General features: G+C 34.9%; 1 protein-coding gene across 7 annotated transcripts in view; it reads right to left on the bottom strand.

The window, feature by feature from the left end:
- LRCH2 (leucine rich repeats and calponin homology domain containing 2) overlaps nt 1-26,522 on the bottom strand; it is a 126,747-nt gene that overhangs the window by 5,370 nt on the left and 94,855 nt on the right. For 5 of the 7 annotated variants that reach the window (XM_079124471.1, XM_079124468.1, XM_079124467.1 and 2 more), the window contains 8 exons: nt 25,560-25,608; nt 25,357-25,473; nt 17,461-17,505; nt 13,086-13,136; nt 9,193-9,250; nt 8,323-8,435; nt 8,010-8,147; nt 7,440-7,517 (listed from right to left, as the gene is read on the bottom strand). In XM_079124471.1, the coding sequence (XP_078980597.1) occupies nt 7,440-7,517; nt 8,010-8,147; nt 8,323-8,435; nt 9,193-9,250; nt 13,086-13,136; nt 17,461-17,505; nt 25,357-25,473; nt 25,560-25,608 (649 nt within the window). The remainder of the gene's footprint in view (nt 1-7,439; nt 7,518-8,009; nt 8,148-8,322; nt 8,436-9,192; nt 9,251-13,085; nt 13,137-17,460; nt 17,506-25,356; nt 25,474-25,559; nt 25,609-26,522) is intronic. The other 2 variants (XM_079124472.1, XM_079124470.1) reach the window with 1 other exon arrangement.

The raw sequence follows: 26,522 nt of genomic DNA, 5'->3' as shown, positions 1-26,522 counted from the left end.
AGTGCCCCAGGGTTCAATCCCCTGTACTTCAAAATAAGTAAATAAAAATTAATAACAAGAGTTCCCTAAAAACTATTTTCTCATCTCCATTTTCAGTGCTACATTTAGTGCTCTTATAGTATTTTGCACACTTATTCAAATCACCTCTGAAGAGTATAATTAGAAAAGGAGAAATGTTTCAAATCAGGGACTTCAGTGCCTACCTTAAAAACTAGAAAAAGAGCAAATTAAATCAATGCCAAACAGAAATAAGGAAATAAGAAGACAGAGAAAAACAATCGAGTAAAAAGTAGAAAATGATAGAAAAAAAAAAGGAAACCAAAATTTAGCTCCTTGAGAAGAATTAAAAAAAATTCATAAGCCTTTATTTAGGTCAATCAGGAAAAAGAGAATACACAACTTAGCAATATCGGTAATAACAGAAGTGACTTCACAATATATTCTACAAGTACAATGATAATAAGGAGATACTATAAACACTTATAAAAATAAGTTTGACAAATTAGAAGAAATTGATGAATTCTCTGAAAGATAAAATATACCAAAACTCACATAAGAATAGATAACCAGAATAGATCTCTGTTAAAGAAATTTAAACTGTAGTATAAAACATTTCCACAAAGAAAATCCCTGGTCCAATCTTTAGCAATTAGAGAAATGCAAATCAAACCTACACTGAGATTCCATCTCACTCCAATTAGAATTGTGATTATCAAGAATACAAGCAACAATGAATGTTGGCCAGGATATAGGGAAAAGGGTACACTCACACATTGCTGGTGGGGCTGCAAATTACTGCAACCACTACAGAGAGCAGTATGAAGATTCCTCCGAAAACTTGGAATGGAATCACCATTTGACCCAGCTATCCCACTCCTCACCATATACCCAAAGGACTTAAAATCAGCGTACTACAGTGATGCAGCCACATCCATGTTTATAGCAGCTCAATTCACGACAGCAAAACTATGGAACCAACCTAGATGTCCTTCAACAGATGAATGGATAAAGAAAATGTGGTACATATACGCAATGGAATATTAGCCTTAAAGAAGAATGAAATTATGGCAATTGCTAGTAAATGGATGGAACTGGAGAATATCATGCTAAGTGAAATAAGTCAATCCCAAAAAACCAAAGGCCAAATGTTTTCTCTGATATGTAGATGCTAATTCATAATAGGTAGGGGAGAATAAAGGTAATTTGGACTAGACAGAGGGGAATGAAAGGAGGGGAGGGGGCATGGGGTAGGAATGATAGTAGAATGAATCAGACATCATTACCCTGTATGAATGAGAAGTTATACTACCATTTATGTATGATTGTCAAAATGCATTCTACTGTCATGTATAATTAATTAGAACAAGTAATATATATACTTAAGAATATATATATATATATATATATATATATATATATATATCTTTCTTTAAAAGACATCTGGGGCTGAAGATGTAGCTCAGTGATACAATGTTTGCCTAGCATAAGTGAAACCCTGGGTTAGACCCCCAGTACTGCTAAATAAATAACGCAGTAAAAGAAAAACAGAAGAAGAAAATTCCTGGCCTAGATAGGTTATTAATAAATTTAATTCAATATTTTAAAAAGAAATAATATCAATTCTACCCAAATGTTTGAGAAAAATGAGGAGGAAGGAATACACATTCCAGGAAGTCAGTTCTACCTTAATACCAACAAAGACATTAAAAGAAAACTAAAAACCAGTATTCTTATAAACATACAAGCAAAAATCTAAACAAAATTTTAACAAACTGAATCCGAAAACATAAAAAACAATACCATGAACAACAACAAAAGCCACTATGGTCAAGCTGGGTTTAACTGAAGAATGGAGGGTTGAATTAACATTTGAAAATCAATGTGATTTACAATAATAACAGACTAAAATGAAAATAACATGCTCATGTCAATTGATAAAGAAAGAGTACTTGATGAAATCCAAGATCCATTTGATAAGAATTTCAGGAAACTAAGAATGTAAGAGAACTCCCTAAACCTCATATAGATCACCTATGAAAAACCCACAGCTAACATCATACTTAAGGGTGAAAGACTGGTATTTTCCTCAAAAAATCAGAATAAGGCAAGGATGTCCATGCTTGCCATTTGTATTCAATATTGTGCTAGGATATCTGGCCAGGGTAATCAGGCAAGAAAAGAAAAGACATTCACATCAGAAAGAAAGAAGAAAAGCTGTTTCTATTCATAGAAAACATGAACAACCATGTATAAAATTCTGTGAAATCTACAAAAAGCTGCTAACACTAATAAGTAAATTTAGCAAGATTGTAAAATATAGATTAATATATAAAGACTGATTATATTTCTATATATTAGAAACAAAGAATAAAATATTAAATTATAACCAAATAATCACATAAAATAATATGCAAAATATGAAAGCATAAAATACTTCAGGATAAATATCCAAGATCTATATAGTGAAAACTATAAAAAATTGTTGAGGGAATTAAAGAACACCCTAGTAAGGATATACTTGGTGTGTGGAAAGACATGATATTGTTAAGATATCATTTTACCTATATTGTTCTATATATTAAACACAACTTTTATAATAATCTAATTTTTTATTTTTGTGTAGAAGTTGACAAACTATTCTAGATTTATATGAAAATGCAAAGGACCCAGAATAGCCAAAATAGTTATAAAAACAAAGAGAAAAGTTAGAGTGCTAATACTACTTGATTTCAAAATGTATAGTAAGCAAAATGTTTTACCAATGTACACACAGGGGGAAAAAGTCAATGGAACAAAACAAAGAATCCAGAAATAGACCCACAGATAAATGGACAAATGGTTTTGATACAGATGCAAAGGAAGATGAATGAAGAAAGAACAGATTTTTTAAACAGACGTTGCAGGAAAAATTGGATACTCATAAAGAAAAAAAATGAATGCAGGGAAACTCCTTGAATTCATGAAAGAGCAGCTACAAAACAAACCACAGTTGATATCATACTAAAAGATGCAAGCCTAAATGCTTTCCTTACAATCAACAATAAGGTGGCACACACCTGTAATCCCAGGAGCTCAAGAGGCTGAGGCAGGAGGATCACAAGTTCAAAGCCAGCCTCAGCAACTCAGTGAGGCCCTAAGCAACTTATCAAGACTCTGTCTCTAAATGAAACATAAAAAAGGGCTGGGGATGTGGCTCAGTGTTTAAGCACCCCTGGGTTCAAACTATGGTACCAAAATAAAGAACGTCAACAGGAAATAATTGAGAGTTCAGAAGTGAAGCCTTACATTTACTGTCAACTAACTTTTGACAAGGGTATCAAGACAATTCAATGGAAGGAAGAAGAATTTTATCAACAAATGGTGCTAGGAAAACTAGATATCTGCATGCAAAAGAATGACTTTGGAACACCTCACACCATGCACAAAACTGAACTAAAAGAAGGATCGTAAACTTAAATGTAAGCACTAAAACTACAAAACTTTTAGAAGAAAATATAGGTGTAAATCTTCATGACCTTGGATTAGGTAATGTCTTCTCAATTATACTATCAACATCACAAGCAATGGAAGAAAAAAGGAAAAACTGGAGCTCATCAAATAAAAAACTTTTGTGCTGCAGATGATAACATTGAGAAAGTGAAAAGAGCCGGGCACAATGGCACACATCTGTAATCCCAGCCTCTCCTGAGGCTGAGGCAGGAGGATCTTGAGTTCAAAGCCAGCCTCAGCAAATGTGAGACACTAAGCAACTCAGTGAGAGTTGCTTAAAATATAAAATAGGGTTGAGGATGTGTCTCATTGCTTGAGTGCCCCTGAATTCAATCCCCAGTACCAAAAAAAAAAAAAAAAAAAAAAAAAAAAAAAGTGAAAAGACAACCCACAGAATAGGAGAAAATAAGTGCAAATCCTATACCTCATAAGTAATTTGTATTTGGAATATGTAAAGAACACCCATAACTCAATAAATGAATAATCCAATTACACAGGATTTGAATACACATTTCTTCAAAGAATATGCACAAATTATCAATAAGCATATGAAAAGATGTTCAACATCATTTACTATTAGAAAAATGCAAATTGAGACCAGAATGAGTTATTACTTTGTACCTGCTAGGATGGCTAGGATAAAATAGGTGGACGATAACCACTGTTGGTGAGGATGATGAGAAATTAGAACCCTAACTCATTGCTGGTGGGTATGTAAAATGGTGCAGCCACTTTGGAAAACATTTTGGCAGTTCTTCAAAAAGATAAACATAGAGTTACCATGACCTAACAATTCCACTAGTAGGTATATAACAAAGAGAACTGAAAATAGGTGTTCAAATGAAAATGTGTTCATAGATGTTCACAGCAGCAGTATTCATAATAAATGATGAATAGTAACAACCCAAATGTCCATTAACTGATAAATGGATAAACAAAATGTGGTATATGCATACAATGGAATACTACTCAACGTTAATAAGAAATAAAGTACTATTTTATGCTACAATATAGATGAACCTTGAAAACATTATACTGGAAAACATTAAGTGAAAAAAGTCACACACAAAAGACTCTATAATGTATGATTTCATTATATGTAATTTTCAGAATAAGCAAATACATGGAGACAGAACAGGAAGAGATAGTTAATGGGTAAGGGATTTCTTTCTAGGGCAACAAAAGTATTCTACACTTAGATTATTATGACTGCTGCCCAATTCTATGACTATACTAAGAACTGTTTAATTGTATATTTCAAATCAGCAAATGCTATGGTATGTGAATTATATTTCAGGAAAGATATTAAAAGAACCATCAATGTATGAGCCCAATCCCAGACTGAAAAAAGAACTTCACCTTAGGTTTGACAAAAAAAGACAAACTGTACTTCAAAACTTTAAAATTCCTGCTCTTTGAAAGACGCTAAGTGGAATTAAAAGACAATCCAAAAACTAGGATACAATATAAGCAAGTCATAGGTCTGATAAAAAACTTTGTCCATAATTTATGAAGAACAACTCGATTTTAAAAATAGACAAATATTAGAAAACTATACATCAAAAAAGTAAGTTATAGTAAAAAAAATAGATAAAAAATTAGAAAATACACTTCCAAAAAAAAGATATACAGATGGCAAATAAGCGCTTGAAAAGATGATCAATATCGTTAGTCTTCAGGGAAGTGCAAATTAAAACTGCATTGGGAAGTCAATACAAACCTATTTACAATGATTAAAAATTTAAAAAGGTCAAGCATACAGAATTGGTGAGGATACAGAGAATATGAAATCTCGTATACTGCTGAATCCCATATAGCAGTGTGAAATGGTACAAATGCTTTAGAAGAGAATTTTGTACTTTCTTAAAATGTTAAGCACCTACCCACTAAAGGTTGGTCCAGATATTCCACTGCTAGGTATTTACCAAAAATTGAAGAATACAAATATCCATACAAAGACTTGTATACTACTGTACATAGCAGCTTTATTTTTATAGCCCCTAAAACTGAACCCAAATGTTCTCCAACAGGTTAATGGATCAACTAATTGTGAAATTCTATTCAGAAACGAAACAGAAAGGCCTATTTAAATATGCAACAAAACTGACAAGTCTCAAATAATTATGTCAAGTGAAAGAAAGAAAAAACATCAAACACATTGTATTATTCCATTAATATAAAAGCTCTAGAAAAATGCGAACTAATCTATGATGTTAGAAAGCCAATTAGTGTTTGCCTGGAGAAGGAAGGATTGCAAAGGGAGAGGAAGAAACTTTTGGAGATAATGGATAAGTTCATTACTTTCATGGTGATGATGAATTCATGGTGTATGTATATATCGAAATTTATCAGGGTTGAGGATGGTGAAGTGCTTGCCTAGCATGTGTGAGGCCTTGGGTTCAACACCCCAGCACCACATACCCCAAAATGTATCAAACCGCCTACTTTGTTTACATGCCCTTTATTTTATTATCATCACAGTAAGGCTGTTAAAAACTAGAAAATATCCTAGAACAAAAAGAATTAAATGAAAAAGATTGTATGTTACCATTTCTGTAAATGAAAATGCAAAACAAGAAAATAAATGTAATATAATAGTAGCTGGAAAAAACTGTCCTAAGTTTTCTATTTTCTCATTAAAAGAAAGGATGTGAAAAAGAACTAACCAGGATCTTTAAGAATTAAAAATTTAAAATGTCATATGTTAAACACAGAGAAGAGGTAACTTAGAGAACAGCTTGTAGTTACTGAATTTCACAATAATTCCCGGATTACATGAACATTATATTTGCTCACTTGAGGAACGAGGCGAAAGTGGAATCTTAAGATTACGGTGACACTGTTCAAAAGATTTTAACAAGCACAAATTGATTGTGTTCTGCTTACAATGTGATTTCCCTCATCAATCAGTCATGTTGAGATTAGGTTTATTAAGTTTTTTTCTTTTTTTTTAAGGGTAACTTTTATTTCCTTTTTTTGGTGGTGCTGGGGATTAAACCCAGGGCCTGTTTCATGGTAGGCAAGCACTCTACCAACTGAGCTATAGCCCCAGCCCCTTAAAGGTAACATTTTTATTAAACATTTTTGTTATCTATTTACAATACTCTTTTTGTAACAGATCAGCTTCCTGGAAAGATGTCTTTCACAGAATTGCTTTCACCTCCCCTCCCTAATCTTTAAGGTACCCACCCTTTTTCTACGTATTCTGAACTTCTGAAAGAAGCCTCTGTAATGTCCCCTTTCTCCTTGCTTCTAGGAACTGATTTGCAGAAAAGCAAAGTGGGTATCTGAAAGGAAAATGGCAGATGCTGGCCCCAGGAGGTCTAAGTCAGGATACCTTTCAATGAGGAAGAAAACAGGAGTCCAGGAAAGAAAGACCCGCCCATTACCTCACATGGCCTCCTTTTCTCCCACAAAAGCCCTTCATGCCTTTGAGTCCCCAGAGATAGAAATTTGAGGTGGGGAGGAAGCCTCTCTGTCTTCTTTGGGGCTGGCTTTGAATAAACCTGTTTTCTTCCACTAATTTTAGTCTCCCAAGTCTTTGGGTTAGCAGCAAGTAATAGAACCTTAAATTTGGATAAGAGTTTAATCATTAATTTTATAATACTATAATTATTATGTGAAACACAAGCTCATTTGTACAAATTTCAAAGTTTGCCCATTGCAGATATTATCATAACATACACTAACATTTCTGATCTGACATTTTAAATAAGGTTAAAACACTGTTACACTAATGCCAATCATTTTTTCTTTTAATATCATTTTTCTCTTGATTGCAATATGGATTTGGTGGGCAGCCAAGCCTCTGGTTTGGTGGGGAGATTAACACCAAGAGAAGGTTATGATTTTTCATATTCAGAAAACATTAGTAACTGCTATTTTGAAGACTTTAATTTACATGCAACAAATGAATATTTAAATAATCATTCTGTTGGATAAATAATTACCTGTGAGACACCCAACTTTTTACAAGCATCGAGAAAATTTTCTACATTTCTTCGACATTTTGCCATGCTCAGCTTGGGCTGTAAAGTAAGGTTGGGGAAAGAAAGATGTATTTTCAAGCATCTTTATACAGAACTTAACCAAAACTGAAATTTTAATGTGTTGAGGTACATTCTATTATTTAAAGACAGCTTTAAGAAGCTATATTTTCCTGTGAGAAATAGAAAGCCCAGTGGTCCATTTTTAGAATCTAGTATTTAGCCTTAATTGGATCCAACTGTAGTCATATTTATTACAGCCCTTACCTTTGCCCACCCCAATTTTAAAATTAGCTAATCATGTAGATTGGAACCCCAGGTTCCTCCAATCAGGGCAAAGGGCAGCACTGCTTTGTGGATGAAAGCAGATGGACTGCCCACCCACGTGTGCCTACTAGACAGGTTCTAGCACGCCCTCCTGGCAGCAGTAAATGCCTTGTCCAGCCACTTTTGAGCACTGTGTTTGATTTCTTATGGCACTTCAGTATTTCTAACATTTCTTTGGAGAACTAAGAGACTGTAATCAAAACTTACCACTGCTGGTGATGGTACATGAATACTAGCTACAGAGCGTGGCCTTATATGATTGGCTAAATGGCAAAGAACAACCCCATCCATCAGTGCAGCTCCAATGTCATCAGGCAAAATTACTTTTAATCTGGATTCAAGATTCTACAAAGAAATGGATATAAATCAGATATTTCATCTAAGCATATATTATATATTTCTATTACTAAGTGTTATATAATCAAAAATTGTCAAGAACATTGAAAATAAATCCATATAGCTTATGAATTTTTCCAAGTTAAACCGTTTCTATAAAGCAAGTCTTAAAGGTAAGTCTTACATTTCGAAGTTGTCGTATTTGCTCTCGTTCTTCCCGTAAGTGTTCCATCTTTCTTCTCATTGTAAATCCTGGATCTGCAACCCCATATTCCTGGCGAGATGAGCGGCTAAAAGCTTTATAAAAACAGAAATTTCCTAACTTATTTCAAAGCTAATAAAAGGAACAACCACTGACGGAGAAAGAAACATGACAAAAAGAATCAGTACAAAATTACATAAAGCACTATGACTTAACACCTTCTAAGTATTTTTCAAGTGTACGTTTGAACTCTACCTACGTGACTGAAAGCAACAGAGAACAAAAGTATAATGATTTCTATCACCTACACATGTTCTTATTTAAACATATGTTATTAGAAACTTATGATCCAGGTTAAAAATGAGTACTGAACATATGTCAACCTCTATCTCTAAAGAAAAAAGGGAATTATTTTTGAAGGTCAATATAGTTATTCGGGAATAAAATCTGTAATTCAGTACCTTGCCAAGTAACATGGATCCATTTTCTTTTGGGCTTGCCAAATGCGAAAAGATCCCTTTTTAAAAACTATAATAGAATGGAGTGCTATAATTTCAAACAGTGTTTGGTCTGCTGGCAGAGTGGTCATTTTAACAGCAGTCACAGCACAGTAGAAATAAGACTGCAGTATATCTAAGGCAAAAAGCTGAGGTTTCCAGAGCTTGAAGGTAAAGAGAAAGAAAGAAATGCGAATGGGAATTGGAAAGACAAATAAGGTTTAGAGAAAATTACTTTTAGAAGAATTGAAAGAATCTAGGGTATACTTAAAACTGTGGAATCAATCCCATTTAAGCTGGGATATTACAGTTTCAAACATAACCAATTAATTTTATTTTAAAAATATGTATTTACCTGATCTAGGCTTTAAGCCAAAGGGACCATGTGAAAAGCCATCAGTTCTGTCATATTCCTAAAAAGAGAAAACAAATAAAACCCCTTTTCTTTCAGATAACCAAGGTGCTTATTCATATTCATTCCAATTTTGAGAATCACGTTTTTTTCCATGACTAGCGGAAAAGAGAAGGCAACTTGCATTTCAATTTAAGTTAATACACTTTACTTTTAAAAGGTCAATAAATCCTTGCTAGTCGACCTGCCCACATATGCCTTTAAATACTCTCTCACAATATGAGGACAATAAAACCATTACCAAAGTATATTAATAGATATTATTTTTTGAAAAAAAGAACCAGATTAAAGTCTCCAAAATAGTGAAGGATGCTTCGATGAAAAGATATGTGAACGTCCCAACGCAGTATCTACATTGTTTTTTGTGGGTTTTTTTGATACTGGGGAGAGAACCCAGGGGCCCTGTGTCTCTGTGCTACATCCCTAGCCCTTTTTATTTTTCATATTTAATTTTATCTCACATTTTTTACTGGTGCATTATAGTTGTTCACAATGGTGGGATGTGTTGTTCATATTCATACATGCATAAGATATTAACAATATAATTTGGGTACATGTATGATTACATGAATGGTGTGACTCTACATCGTATATAACCAGAGAAATTAAAAGTTGCACCCCATTTGTGTACAACGAATCAAAAAATAAATGAATAAAAACTGTTTTCCACTAAAAAAAAACAAAATATATGTATATAATTTGGCCAATATCCCCTGTACTCTTCTAATTCCTCCCTTCTTCTCACCCCTCTAGTCCCTTTCTTCTATTCTATTTTATTTTTTGTTTTGAGACAGGTTCTTGCTAAGTTGCTGAGGCTAGCCTCGAACTTGTGGTCCTCCTCCTCAGTCACTGGGACCAGTCTTCATATTTACATTAACAGGGGCTGCAGAATTATTGATGGTGATAAATTATTATCTGCTCTATTTGAATGCATTGTTTCAAAGTGCTTCTATACACACTGGTGTGCCATGGAAAGGTATGTGTTATATTAAACAAATCGGAACTTGGAGTCAGAAAGCTTAGGCTCTGTCTTGAACACGCTTAATTTTTCTGTGATTGATTCTTCACCTTTCAAATGAAATTGTTATAAATAAATAAGGTAACTATAAGGTAGAAATCCACACAAGGAACACCATTTTGAAACATATCCTCCATCTTAGAACCAGAGTCACCTCACAGTCACTCTGATTCAGCCTGACTTTCAACCCTAGATAACAGTTCATCATCATGCAAAGAAACAACAAACACTCCATCATCATACAAAGGGAAATTGTGATCTGGGACTAAAATCCTGAAAACACCTAGTTTGACTTGGAATAGTGACCACCTCAAAGAATGGACCCTTCATTACCCTTCCCTGGCCAACCCCTAGCAACAGCCTAATTCCCCCACCCCATTCTCCTCTATCCCAGGCTGTAAGCGGAAGACAGGTCTCAGTCTCCACTGGACCACCCTCTGTAGGTGTGTCCCGAATAAATCTGTGTTACTATTGAACCACCTCTCCTCTCTTTATTTCCTTCATTCCCTTCTTTTCTTATAGTAACTACGTGAAAGAATTTTGTAAATTGTAAAGGGATAAAATAATGTGATCTTAGTGGCATCTTGTGTAATTTGTACAACTCTGTGAAGTAGGCAAGGCCTAGGCTTCCAGTCACTACTCTGTCATTTACTGATTGGGCTTTTTGGGAAAATTATCTGTCAGCTATAAAATGATGGAAGTCGTTAGGTCCTTAGGCCAAAGTAACTCCATTTTGAAAAATCAGCACCTGCCCACTCAGACATGACCTTCCCATTAGGCCCACCCCCAAAGAGTCCCTAATGTGGAAATCACAACTAAGATGTCAAGTAATAGTCACAGGACCAGCTGGGTTATTTTTTTAACTACTCCATTGTACATGACTAAGTACTTAAGAAGTTTTTTTTTTCCTGCAGGCTGCTGCGCTTTGCAGAAGGGCAGCCTGAGAGACTTTCTCTGTCAGTAAACCTTTGCTTGAACTGCGCTTTGCAGAAGGGCAGCCTGAGAGACTTTCTCTGTCAGTAAACCTTTGCTTGAACTCAGTAATGTGTCTCCCGTGGATATCTGCACCAGCTACCCTAACAAAGATAACACCTAGTCATGGGACTACTTTTAGGTTCAAATGTATTAGTAAATACTTTGCTAAAACCCTACACTAATTAGTTTTACCATTTCCTTTCCTTCTCCTCCTCCTCCCCCTCTCCCCTCTCCCTCCTCCCCCCACCACCTTCTCCTCCTCCTCCTCCTTCTTCCTGTACCCCACAGCCCCCTCCTGTACTGGGGATTGAACCCAGGGGCATTCTACCCCTGAGCCACATCCCCCAGCCCTTTTTATTTTTTATTTTGAGACAGGGTCTTGCTAAGTTCCTGAGGCCGGCCTTGAATTTGTAATCCTCCTGCCTCGGCTTCTTGAATCACTGGGATTACAGGTGTTTGCCACAGGGCCTAGCCGACCATTTTCTTTTTACATGAAATTGAAACAATCAGAATTCTGTAGATTATTTGACTCTTCTTCCATTAACATGTGATATGCAATTCAAATTGAAAGTAAGTTGAGCTACAAAAACACATGCTTATCACTCTATCCATCCATACTTACTGTTTGTCTTCATTATTTTGGTTAAATTGTTATGAATTTCTAGCAAAAAATTCACTTATCCAAATGCAAGCAAAAATATATTTAAAAAGCAATATAACTTATCTGAGAAAATTGGCATTAATAGTCTCCCCTGTGAGTTATAAAATCATAAAGTAACTAGGCAACAAGCAGTAATCACTTATATACTTATACTCCTTCTAACTTAAAAGTAAAGATTTACAAAAGCATGTGACCAAGATTAATTCTAGAATATCCTAATTTATTTTCTAAACACACATAAACCACTGTACCTTCCACACAAATAATTTAGAATTGTGTTTATAAAACTCATGCCCAACAAGTCTATATAAAAGTTTCATAATGCAAATCACCCAAAACAATAGAAAGAATCCTGGCTTTCTATAACAGTAATGCCACTTACGGAGAAATACTTATTCGGTTAATTTGGACCATCCAAACATTTAGATAACGTCCTGAACTAACCACAATTGTTTATTTAATAATGCCAATTCACTTTAGAATACTAAGGTAATCTGAAGTAGAAAAGATACTGTTTAACATGTTTTAAATTTAAATTTTGTGGTAAAGCAAGAAGTTAAACTAATTTAAAAGAATCAATCATCCAAACCACCAGAATATTTGATCAAGATTTTAGAAACTGTGGCTACCATAGATGGGCTGTCCTTGTGATCCCCTGCCCCTTAAGTCTAAGATGCCAGGAAATGTGTAACCTCCTGTCGATAGGAACAACCCACCTCAGGGATGTTTCTCGTGGAAAAAGGAAGTTTCTCTTGCATTGCTTTCAGACCTAATTGGTTACAAAGAAAACCAATGGCCATTGCACAATGCTGTAGTGCCTTTTCAAAGTAAAAACTTAAAGCTATTGATAAAAATCCACCATTTATTTTAAAATATGGACGAATCAGAAAGCATACATTTCACAGAAGTCATTTATTTTCTGTGATCTACAGATATTTTCCACAGAAAATCACAAACAAGTGATATTTACTATGAGTATTTATTTTTAAAATATTTTATAGACTAGAAATTTGTACATACTGACCTATCATAGATTTTAAAATAGAGGTGAAAAAATTACTTTGTAAAAAAAAAAAAAGATGAAGTAAAGAGAAAGAGGCAAAGAAGAACCCCATGTAAAACACAAAAAACATATAAAAAACACATACAAACATTTAAAACATATAAAAACAGAACTTGTACCTCAGATGATACTGGAGATTGTGGTGACATATTAGCATTATCACTGTCTTGCTAAAATATAAAAATAAAAAGATGAAAGATGAAATTAAAATACAAAACGATGATTTAAACATATAAAAGGAAACCTGAAAATCATTTTGATCGACTGCTAAAGGAAGAGTCTAGATTATACCATCTAACACCTTGCAATTCAAAAATGTGGTCTGTGAACCAACAGCATAGGCATTTTCTGAGAATTTGTTGGAAATGCAGAATCTCAGGCTCCAACCAATACCAAATCAGAATCTACATGACTCCCAAGTAATTTATTATTTTAGAGTTTGTGAAGTACTGTCTACACACAATAGCAATGATAGTTTACAATCTGAGACATGTAAATAGATGACATGCAAAAGTTCCATCATACCAAATAAGAAGTTTCATCAAGAAAATTATGTGAATCTATAAGTTTAGAAATACTTAGAAAGATTGTAATTGAATAAATCATGAAATGGCCCATAATTCTTTAATAACTGTTCTACTGCCAACCAAATACAAAATCTTGACATTCGACCTGGAATGTGCACAACAATTGAATATTTACTCATTCAACGAATGATTATTGATTACCTACTATGTCAGACAATGCAAGATACTAGGAGTATTAAAAAAAATGTTTTTCTTTTGGTATTGAGGACTGAACCCAGGGGTGCTTTACCACTAATCCACATCCCCAGCCTATTTTATTTATTTTGAGACAGGGTCTTACTACTTTGCTGTGTGTCTTGCTAAATTGCTGAGGCTGACCTTGAACCTGCCGTCCTCCTGCCTCAGCCTCCAGAGCTGCTGAGATTCCAGGCGTGCACCACTGCACCCAGTTATGGGAGTAATGAAATTTGGTAAAATATTAGCCTTGAAGAATCTCTCAATGTAAAGGGAAAGTAGATTTATGTGTATAGATAATACAATATTCTTACTCTACGCATGGGATATTATGAGATGTAGATAAAAGGACTCTGGGGAGGAGGGAGATGAAAGAAGGCAAGTGTCCTAAGAAAGTAAAAACTCACTAAAGGTGGGAAATGGTGATGCACACCTATAGTCCCGTTATTGGGGAGGCTGAGACAGGAGAATACCCTGAGCCCAGGAGTTTGAGGCCAGCCTGGGCAACATAGCAAGACCTTGCCTCAAAACAAATAAACAACTAATAAAAGAAAACGCAACTCAGTAAAACTGAATGTTTACCAGAAAAAGATGGAAGGGAATGACATTCCAAGAAGAGAGGACAAGAACAAAGACATAGAACAATAAAAGGAAACCTGAGAGCAAAACAAAAACAAAATCAAAAAACCTTGGAGCAGGTCTGTATCCTGAAGGGTACAGTAAAAGGGAGGCAAACTGTGAGTTGAACTTGATGTGGTAAGCAAGCCTTGATCAAAAAGGATCTAGAATTTACCCTTTAAGTTAGGGGAGGAAGTTGAAGATTTCTTCGCAAGGGAATGGCCCACTTGTATTTGTGTTCTTTGAAACAATCATTCTGGCTGCAGTGAGGAAACTAGACTGGAGAAAGGAAGAAGAGCAAGGAAGCTTCTGCAGTTAACACCAGCAAGAAGTGACAAGGGCCTGTGCCAGGGCAGCGACAGAGAACAGGAAGGTGAAGAAAATGTATACGAAATATGTCAGTACCAAAAAGCAAATAAATGAACAAATCAGTAGGCCTTGGTGACAGATTAGATACTAAGGCAGGTAGGACAGGGAGAGTGGCTAAACTGAACCTCTAGCTCAGGGTTCAGAAAATGTCTTCTGTAAAAGGTTAGGGAGTAAACATTTTAAGTTCTGAGGACCATATGATGCCTAAAGTAATTACTCAGGTCTGAGATTATAATGCAAAAGCAGTTGTAGGTAAATAGAGGGCCAGATTAGGCCCTGGGCCATAGTTTTTCAACTCCTGCTTTAGCTGGGTGGTAAATGGTGGACTCTACTCACTCAGTAATTCTCAACCTTGGCTACCCATTAAACTCACATGGGAAACTTTAAACACCTCACTGTCCAGGCTACTCCACATTGCACCAGGGCCCAACTGAATCCGAGTATCTGGGAGTGACCCCCAGGCACAGGTAGTCTTTAAAGCTCACTAGGTGATTTCAATGTGTAGCCAAGGTTGAAAACCACTGTGCCACTGAAGAACTGTATTGTGAAGCAAAAATGAGAAAACAAAACCAAAAATAAAAACAAAACCATACTGAGTCCTAAGGATGATGGATACAAGATTATAAGGACCTGAACCAGGGCACGTGGCACATAACTATAATTGATAGGAGACAAACAGATGTGAGTAGTGGGAACATTAGGTTAAGGGCATAATTCTATAAACGGGGCCCACTGTGCTGACTGCTCACATGCTTTCTTTTCCAAGAAGCAATTTACCTGCAGCACTGCCTGGCTTAAGCCATGGGGTATGCTACACTCCTCAGAAAACAACCTGTTATCTGCAGGAGAAATGCAGGCCAGAATGCAAGCTACCCTGAAGGGGGAGACTTGTGTATTTCACACAGACCAGATCTCAGAATTCAGGGAGATTAAGGACAATTCCTCCTTACCATAAAATCTATAAGAATTCCTGGTTAAGAATCTAAATTAGAACCAGTCAGCCTAGGCCAAAGTGACCTAGAGTTGTCATGGCAGTGGAGACTTAAGTCTGATGTCACCCTGTTGTCAGTCAAAAGTCAAGAGGTGGATCTAAGCAGGACTCTGAAAACTTCTCTGAGATCCCCAATAAAACTGGAGTGCAGGAGAGGCATGCTGTCCCTCTCCTCTCTGAGAGGACCCACTCTCTTCCTTGAGAGTGTCCCTTTTCCCATCCCTTCTAATAAACTCATTCCTGTTACTCTGAGTGATATGTCTGAAATCTTTCTGACTTGATCAGAAGAACTGGGGTTTGAACGGGAGGCAGGGGGCAGCTTTCAAGCTGCCTCAGTTTCCCAGAAGGCCCCAGAACTGTAACATAACCACAGCAATTCAGGAAGCTGAAGCAGAAGGATTGCAAGTTCGAGGGCAGCCTCAACAACTTAGCAAGACCCTGTCTCAAAATAAAAATAAGTTAAAAAATAAAAAGGGCTGGGTACCATGTAGCTCAATGAAAGTGTGCCCCAGGGTTTAATCCCCAATACCACAAAATAAATGAATAATAAAAAATTAAAAAATTCCAAGGACAGGAGTCTCAGGGGAGAAGTGGGAACTAGAGACAAACCTGAGAGTTATAGATACATGGGTTTTACTCATTGAAATTTTGAGAGCTGATAAAAACACTCCAGAGACCATGCAGTGGACTATGTTCTGGGGAACAATATTTTAGAGACACACTGAGATCTTATAGAACTAGTGCAATGGAAAGCAAGGGACAGGTATACAGCTTTTAGCATAACTATCTTTTTTTTTTTTTTTAATTGTTGGTAGACCTTTTATTTTATTCATTTATTTATATGTGGTGCTGAGAATCAAACCCAGTGCCTCACACATGCCAGGCAAGCACTCCACCACTGAGCCACAACCCCAGCCCAGCATAACTATCTTTTATTTCATCTCAGTAAATTCTACTGGAAAGGACATGGAGAGGCATTGGTATTTAGTCTAGGAAAAGATAAATCATCTAGCTCTATTCATTATTTTGCCTTGTATGTGTGTTTTGTCATTGTAGTTGTAGAGACAGGGACTCCCTAAGTTGCTCAAGGCCTCCCCAAGTTGCTGAGGCTGGACTTGAAGTTGTGATCCTCCTGCCTCAGCCTCCTGAGATGCTGGGATTATAGTTGCTGCCACCACGCCCAGCTGCCCTGTGTGATTTTTATTTCCTAAAATAAAGGTGTTTTCAGAAGCCCTGCCCAGTAACCAACATCAAATTAACTACAACTTTCCTCAATCAAAAACTACACAAAACTTAGTATTTATGGTAATAAGAATGTAACATTTCAACAATGTTAGGCATTAGAAAATTTTATGGTAACATATAAACTGAGAAATTCAATTTAAAATTTTTACATAGTGCACAGAGTTTGTGGAAAGAGTTCCTAAAAAAAAAAAAAAAAAAAAAAAAAAAAAACTCAATTGACTACCACGTTAATTTAGAAAGATAAAAGATGGGAAAAGGTAATAAATTAAAATTCATGGATTATAGGTTCAAGACAAATGATGATAAAATTCTAAACTATTAGAAACTGTTCTAAAGGACATACATTAATTGTATAATGATGCTCTGAAGATTTTAGTATTGGAGAAAATCCATGTATTAAACTAATAACAAAGACACTGAAAGATGAATAACATTAAACTCTAATTGAGTCAACTAAATATGAAAAGCAAACATTTCAAATAAGCATTAATATTACCCTCTTCACCTCACCTCATCATTTTCATTGCCACTTGAACTCTTCCTCGTTGATTTATACTGAAAAATATTTAAAATATATTATTTTTCTTGAACATGTGAATTCTCTACTAGTAAATTATATGTGAGATTTATTCATATTTTGGTACTTTATTAAATTACCTAACATTAACCTTAAGCATATAATCAGTTTAAACCATTCATCTATTAACATAGATGATGCTTTCTACATGTAAGGCACTATTCCAAGTACTTTAAATACAGCAAAGTAACATTTCCCTCCTAAGCCAATCTCATTTCCTGTTCATTCAGGTTTCTGAGGGTTGTCTTAGAACCTTCCTTTTTCTTATTTTACTATATTTAACTCATCATCAACTCAATTCATTTTGCAATCTCAGACTTACCTCTTCTGAATGTTTATAACTACCGCTATCCCACTATCCCAGACTTGATCTATAACTCACTATTCTAAGATGCTATCTATTGTTAGTAAATCTACTAATTTCATGTTTAAAAAGAAAACTATATTAACTATATATACCAATTATGTAGTAATAGTAATAATGACAATAGCTAACACATTAGTGCTTATTATATACCAGTGCTGATTGAAGTGCCTTATATATATTAATCCATTTAATCTTCATACCAATCCTATATACCCTAAGTAGTATTATTCCTGTTTTATAGTGAGATACAGAGATAACATGCTCAATATGAAAAATGGTAATATGTGACCAAATGCTTCTTAGAGTTAAGGAAACAGTATAACAACAACTGTAGTGCTTTTCCAATTCTTTCACATTGCAAATGAAAAAAATCGGTGGTAGATTAACCTGCTCAGAACTCATGAGGGTCATATTGAAAAACTCTTGAATTTTCAGGTACATACAAATGTTTTGCCTGGCATTAAAGGGGATCATTATTATGGTCCCCTTTATTTATGCAGCATTATCTCCCATAAGCCTTGGAAAAATAGATAACCTACCTGATATCAACCACAAACTGGGGAGTGAGCTGTGTTAGGAATTACAAATACAAAACATCCATTTCTGTCCCGTCTCTCCTTTGACAACTATGACTAATCTACTCTTACCAGTTGATCCCAGACACAGATTCAATATATACTTTCAACCCACTCTTCCAAAGAGTCACTGGATGAAATTAGCATGTGTGGAAAATCCTATTAGCCATCCCATGGCAAGGCGCTTTGGTGAAGTCAATTATTTTTAGTTCTATTCTACTTCAAAGAGACAGTAACATTTGAGAGAATAACAGGCTAATATTTATTAAGTGATTATTCTATGGCAAGAGCTGTTCTAAGCACTGTATATTATTAAATAATTAGTAGTCATAACAATCCTGTGAAGGAAGGTATAATCAGACTCATTCGTAGATGAAAAATAATAAAAAGCAAGACTACAAAACTTACCAGATTCACACTGGTAATAGATATCTAAGTAAGGACTGGGAGCCAAATGATTTGATTCTAAAAGCTCGGGCACTATGCTATACTCCCATTTTTAAATCCTGAATGATTACTAGGAATTTGCCAGGAATAAAGAGTAATGGGCATAGTTAAAGGAGGGAAAACACAAGGAAGTAAAAAACACAGTCTATGTACAAATCAAAGAGCGAGGTTAGTGGGGAGAGTGAATTGTGGCAGGTAACCAAATGTAAAGAAGTGAGTAAGGAGCACTCCATGAAGATCTTGAGAAGTCCAAATTTTATCTAATTATAATTAGGGAGCCAATAAAGAAATAAACAAGGGTTTTCCCCAAAAGTTGTGAAAGGGACACTATTAAGAAATCATCATTTGGGCTGGGCTTATGGCTCAGTGGTAGAGTGCTTGCCTGGCATATGTGACACCCTGGGTTCGATCCTCAGCACAGCATATAAATAAAAAATAAATAAATAAATAAATAAATAAATAAATAAAATAAAGATCCATCCACAACTAAAAAAATATTTTTAAAAATATTCACTTGCTTGATACTAAATAAACTTTTGAAGGGGAAAAAGAAAAGAAAAGAAAAGAAATCATCACAGTTGCCCAGACAAGAAAGTATGAGGCTCTGGGCACAGTGGCGCATGCCTATAATGTCAACGGCTCAGGAGGCCAAGGCAGGAGGATTGTGAGTTCAAAGCCAACCTCAGCAACTTAACAAGGCCCTAAGCAACTCAGGGAGACCCTGTCTCTAAATAAAATACTAAAAAGGGCCGGGGCTGTGACTCAGTGGTTAAGTGTCCCTGAGTTCAATCCTTGGTACCAAAAAAAAAAAAAAGTTGCAGATGTGAATTTAGACTCAGTAGAATATAACCAACATCTAAAGTCATTAACACTCCAGAGACATATTTTAGAGTAATAAAAAGAGGATTAGACCCTAAGAATACACAGAAGAAAAGTCAAACAAGAACATAATAAATAAACAAACAAGCAAACAAATAAATAAGTAAAATAACAGAAAAGGGCTGGAAATACAGCTCTGGTGGTAAAGCACTTGTCTGGCATGTGTGAGACCTTGAGCTCAATCTTCAGTACTACAAAAAAATAGTCAACCATCCAAAAAATAACAGAAGAATCAGGAAAGAAAAATGAGGCAGAAACCAAGAAACGAGTTTTAAGAGGCAAAGTTGGTCAATGTTAAATGCTACACTGGATTTTGCTGTTAGTAGGTACGTGTTAACCCTATTTCAATCCAGAAATGGAGATGAAAGTCAGACTGCAGTTGAGTTAAGGAGTGATCAGAAACTGGAGAACTAGAGCAAAGGCAACAGCTGAAAAGGGAATCAGGGATAATGGTAGCATTAGGACTCAGAAAACTCTACCCAAACTAGGGCATCCTAGGGGTCACTCTCTGACCTCCTCCAGCCCGCCTTTCTTTGCCTCTCTTTCTCCTCCAAAGAAGATCATAGAAACTAAATTCCTCTGCCTCATAGTAATCCATAAGATCCAAAAAGGTCACTCTCTTGACCTTCTTTCCTGAACACCCTCATGCGATAGGCGTCCTACCACATACTGGGGGAAGAGGAATATCATATAGAGACACAGGAGACAGTTTGAACAAATGGGCCTTCCTGAGGTCCCCCCAAGTTTATTACCATGTCTGTCCAGTCATGTTTCTGAACAACTATACACTTCTTTCATCAGACTAAGTATAAAAATACAGTTTTCCCTTGGTCTTTGGGTCTTCATTTTTCAAAGCTCCTGTGCCACATAAAACTTTTATTAAATTTGTTATCCTTGCCAGGCATGGTGGTGCAGGCAATCCCAGCAGCTCAGGAGGCTGAGGCAGGAAGATCATGAGTTCAAAGCCAGCCTCAGCAAAAAACGAGGTGCTAAGGACCTCAGTGAGACCCTGTCTCTAAATAAAATACAAAATAGGGCTGGGGATGTGGCTCAGTGGTTGAGTGTCCCTGAGTTCAATCCCCAGTACCTGCTCCCCAAAAAAATGTGTTATCCTTTTCTCTTGTTAATTTGTCTTTTGCTATAGGGGTCTCAGGAGTGACCCTTGCAATGGGTAAGTAAAGGTATTCTTTTCTCCCCTATAGTAGAAGTTTGAGCATATTTACAAAGTTAAAAATAAGACACAAAAGAGTGAGTAGACAACTGAAAAATAAAGAAAATACAGTCAAGGCTTAGATAATGGTAAATGTATTATTGTTACCTTACTACTACTCTAAATAAAAATTTCATTACACATGAAAACTCAGATTCTAAATTTACATAACTGCACATATTTAAAGGTCCTAAAGCTAAGAACCTAATTATATACAGAGATTTGAAAATATTCTATAAGTCAATTTTTCACTAATTCAAGTCAGCTATCCCCCATTGGTATTAGCCTGAATTACTAAAGTTTTATTATATCTGAATTCGAATATTATAATAAAGGCCTAGTTAACAAACCAGAGAAATAGAAAGGCCAGTTCATCCATGAAGCTTATATTAATTTCACAGGAGAGATAACTGTGCACAAATTATTTCTCACAACAAATCAGGTTATTTTACAACCCAGTTGGCTTCCCTAGTATAGTATGAAACCAACAATTACAGAAAAAACATAAAAATATTTTCCTTGAGGTTAGCCTTTAAATGAAGATATTATATTCTATTCATGAAAATACTATGTATTTTAAGAGTCATTATAATGTTTTTGTTACAATAGGAATGAGATACACTTAAGGGCATAAAGTAGTATTTAAATATATTAAATAATATTTAAAATTAACTTGGTATAATTATTCTAATGCCTTTTAACATTTTTGTTTAAAAATCAATCATCGAAAGCATTCGGAGGGGCTGAGGTTGTGGCTCAGTGGTAGAGGGCTTGCTTAGCACATGTGAGGCACTGGGTTTGATCCTCAGCACCACATAAAAATAAATAAATAAAATAAAGATATTATGTCCATCAACAACTAAAATAGATATTTTTAAAAAAGCATTTGGAAATTCACATGTTATCATTCTTACAAGAAATCAAAGCTACTAATTTACATTAAGCATTATCAACAAAGGATTAGATTTTCATACTATGTTATGTATCTTATTAAGATAATATTAATGAACTTCTATAAAAGCCGTTTAATAAAGTAATGTATTTCTGGGAATACTTCGAGAAATGCAGGGATTTTATTTTGGCTACAAGGACACTAAGATATACATGAAACAATGACCTGGGAATCTAAAAATTAATGTAACTCTTCAACCATTATTTACTTACTGAAATAACCTGAACTAATTCATCTTCTTGTTTACATAATATGGCCAACGTGTTAAAACATTGTTCCCTTAGTCTTAGAGGCTTACCTGAAAAACACACTACTCTAAATTAGTCTTGGCAACTAAGAAAAAAATGGAGAGCTGAACTTCATACACACATGCATGCACACACACAAACATGCACACTTGTATATACATACACACTGTAAAAAAATATAATGAGTAACAGCATCATGAATAATTTATCACTGGACAGATACAAATCCTGTGGCTCAGTTACTTAAACACGTTAGGATAAAGTTGCACAAAAGCTCTGTATGTTTCATAACACAGCAAAGCTAAAGGAGTTATTACCCCCCATGATAATTTGATATAAACCTTTAGAATACTGTATTTTATTGTTTAATAATCCATAGATCTAGATTAAGTTCAATTATACACCTTAAAAATAACCTTTTTGATTCTTAGGGATAGATGATTTAAGATAAATTTCCTTTTTGACTCTGAAAGATACTTCATAGAAACTGATGGATAATGTTTTAATCATGAAAATACTGGCAATAATTATAGCTCTGACTTAGAAAGTAGTATCTCAGTATCTCATATATTTTCTTTTTTTCTGATGCTGGAGATTGAGCCCATGTTTTCATGCTCTACCACTGAGCTATACCAATAGCCCAATTCAATTTTATATTTTCTTGACATCATAGAAAAAAATTAACATACTCCATTTTTGCAATGTTCTAACACTGACATCTTCTGACAACTCAGGAGAACTACATATCTCTTTAAAACATTTTACAGTAACTGAACCTTACCTTTGAAACTACTTTATCAAGTAAGAAAAAAATAAACATATAACCGGCCCACGCCTGTAATCCCGGCAGCTCAGGAGGCTGAGGCAGGAAGATCACGAGTTCAAAGCCAGCCTCAGCAATGGCGAGGCACTGAGCAACTCAGTGAGACCCTGTCTCTAAATAAAATACAAAACAGGGCTGGGGATGTGGCTCAGTGGTTGAATGCCCAAAAAAGAAGGAAATACACATATAATGAATGATGGTTATGTAACGGGAACTTCAAATATTATCCTATTTGGTCTAGCAACTTCATAACATAACCAATATTGTAGAAGAAATGTGTAAGCCATAAAAATAAAATAATTATCAATAAGTGATGCTATTAAACCAAAGAATTATCTGTTAAAGGAACACTGAGGCCTGTATTAAGATTTCATTGAGAAGAACACTTGAGTTACTGTAAAGTAGATAAAGAAGCAGCATAACATAGGCTCTAAGTTCAAGCTAAGTGATCTGAGGCATACTACTTAGCCTCCCTGTGTCTTATTTTCCCCATGTGTAAAATAGAAATGATAATAATTGTGCTTACCTCGCAGGGTTGTTTGGAAAATTAAATTAGTTGATATTTGTAAAGCACTTAGAACAGTGCCTAGCACTCAGTAATTGCTATGTAAGTGTTTTGATGAAAAGTCAGAATTGGTATGACTTTACTATACTAGGATAAAGAAGATCAAATAAATATCAAATCTCTTTCATTACTTAGAAATACTAAATTTCTCCCACATCATCATTCATTCAAGTTTTATGTATAAACGAATTTTATTCAGTGCTTTGGTTCAAGGTTTTAAATTAAAAATGGGAGCTTTAAAACAAATGCCAGGGGCTTGGGATGTGGCTCAGTGGTAGAGCACTTGTTTGGCATATATGAGGCCCTGGGTTCAATCCTCAGCGTAGATGGATAGATGCCAGAATGTAAATATAAGTGCAGATCTGTAAAGGGTTAGGGATAAATAAATTTTCACTATTCCTGACCAGGGTTCTGTTTAGAATGTTCTTCCCTTTTCTCTCATTTTTTAAATTTCTTCATTATCTCTCATACTAGCTAATTCACACAAGACTCATTAAAAGAACTCAGTAGTAATTATTTATTGAAAGCTTGAACTTGTCACAGATTTGCTAAGACATATAATACTTTTGTTTTAGTCATATGATAGTACTTCCAAATATGTGTTAGACTCCCACATATGGAAACAGATCAATGTGCATTGAGAGACCTATTTCTACCAAATAGAAAACTACAAAATAAATCCTATGTAATAGTGATATACACTAGGAATTCCCTATGGTGTAGCTAAGTACTATGCATTCAAATAAAACTATCATTAGACTTGAATTATGCTTTGGGAAATAGAAAAAGTGCAAAGAGAGTAAAATTTGCTGTTCATGAAGCAGGATCATATTTGTGTTGCTCATTCAAGTGGATGTCAAAAATAAATTTTGCTTAGTATGAAAGTTATGACAAATTTGGATGACTGACCTCTGCAAATATAGCAAACTTTAAAAACAAATAGATAACAATACAATATTTACAAAGGTATCCACAATAAAATTTCATTAAAACTCAACTACCTAGAACTGTGGGATAATTCAGATACTCTGGGGTTTTACTTTTGCTAAGATAAAAGACCCTCTTAAGAAAACTAAGATAACAAGAAAAGAAAATGAATGAAACTGTTCTCAGACATGTTTAAGACCACACAGATAGCATTTATTTATATAGAAAGTTAAATATTAATTGTAAATATGTCAACTATTTATTGAAACAAATCCAATTTAAGTCCTTTCCTGAATAATTATTTTATTTATTTACTTATTTGCTTATTTATTTATTTTTCTGGTACCAGAGATTGAACCCAGAGGTACTTAGCCACTGAGCCACATCCCCAGTCCTTTTTTTTTCCCCTATTTTGAAATGGGATCTCACTAAGTTGCTGAGGGCCTCAATAAGGTGCTGAGGCTAGCTTTGAACTTGTGATCCTTCTGCCTTAGCCTCCTGAGCTGCTGGGATTACAAGCGTGCACCACTGCACCTGGCTTGAACAATTCTTTCAAAATGTACTATAAATTTCTACACTTAGTAGAGTAGCAAATATTCATCTTTCTTATAAAATATTTGGAAAATTATAATTCATACTGATCCACACACTCTTAATTACTTTGAACTACTGATATTTTATGGCTATAATTAGATCATACATCTATATCACCTACATGTGGGAAATTAAGATAAACACATTTACTACATTTAACTAGAGAATTATACCTTAATAACTTAAAAATTACAAGATCAAAACTAATAAATACAAAGTAAACTTAAATTTTAATAAAGTACCTTGAAATATTCTTTTCTAATCTGTTTGCTTCGCCTTCTTTCTTCACTTTGCCAGATTATAGGTTGAGTTTCTGGCCACTGTTGTTCATCTATTTGATCCTTCTGATTTTCCAAGGGCTATAATGAGACAATTTCTTTTAACTAAACAAATGAGAACAAAATAATACATATGTACATATATTTGAAATTAAATTTTCTCTTACCTGCCATGTAAGGGGTGATAATGGTGAATTAACTTCATCTTCTGAAACACTAAAAAAAAATTAAAGATGCTTTAGTATGTCTTAAAATATTTAGAAAAATATTTGTTATGAACATTATAAAGTTGTCTTTTTAGAATGTCAAGGCTTTATCCATGTTTATGCTTTGAACTAATAACATAAAACTTAAAGATGACAAAAACATATTGTCCCTAATAACAATTGCTCCTTAGGAAATACCAAAATGGACTTATTTTACGCATAGGACTACTCTAAGGACTTTTTAGAGGTTGTTATGGTTTGGATCTGAGATGTCCCCCCCAAAAGTCAACGTTTTGAAAACATGATCCAGAGCAACAGGTTCATAGGGCTTTTAGGCAATGATTAAGGCTCATCAGTGGATTGATCCACTTGATGATCCATTGATAGCTGAATGGATGACTGGATGGCAACTGTAGGGTATGGCTGGAGGAAACAGATCACTGGGGGTTTGGCCTTGGGGACTATATCTATACCTGGTCCCTGCCTGTCTGACTTTCTCTGTTTCCCTGATGCCATGAGCTAAGAAGCTTTCTTCTGCCACAATATTCTGTCTAAATTAAGCACCAGAGCGGTGGAGCTGGTTGATCATGAACTGAATCTCTAAAAACATGAGCCCAAAATAAATGTTTCCTGTTCTAATTTGTTTTTGTCTGGTATTTTGGTCACAGCAACAAGAGATGACTAACAAAGAGACCAAATATCTAGAGGTAATCAATCGAAGGACAGATAGGACATTTATTAAATCAAAATAGGAGTAACTTTTTTGCCTACTGAATTTCTGATTATGAGTTTCAATCTCTTCTCTCTATATATATCTCTATATATATATAGGAAAGATATATATAGAGGCTATATATAGAGGAAATTTTTTTTCATCTAGTTTTTGTTGTTGTTAGAATGAGGTAGATTGTGAAAGTTGTTGTT

This window comes from Sciurus vulgaris (assembly GCF_902686455.1).
Source record: "Sciurus vulgaris genome assembly, chromosome: X".
In the NCBI taxonomy this organism is placed as follows: domain Eukaryota; kingdom Metazoa; phylum Chordata; class Mammalia; order Rodentia; family Sciuridae; genus Sciurus; species Sciurus vulgaris.
The sequence above is the reverse complement of the archived record's forward strand: the minus strand, read 5'-3'. Positions and strand labels throughout refer to the sequence as shown.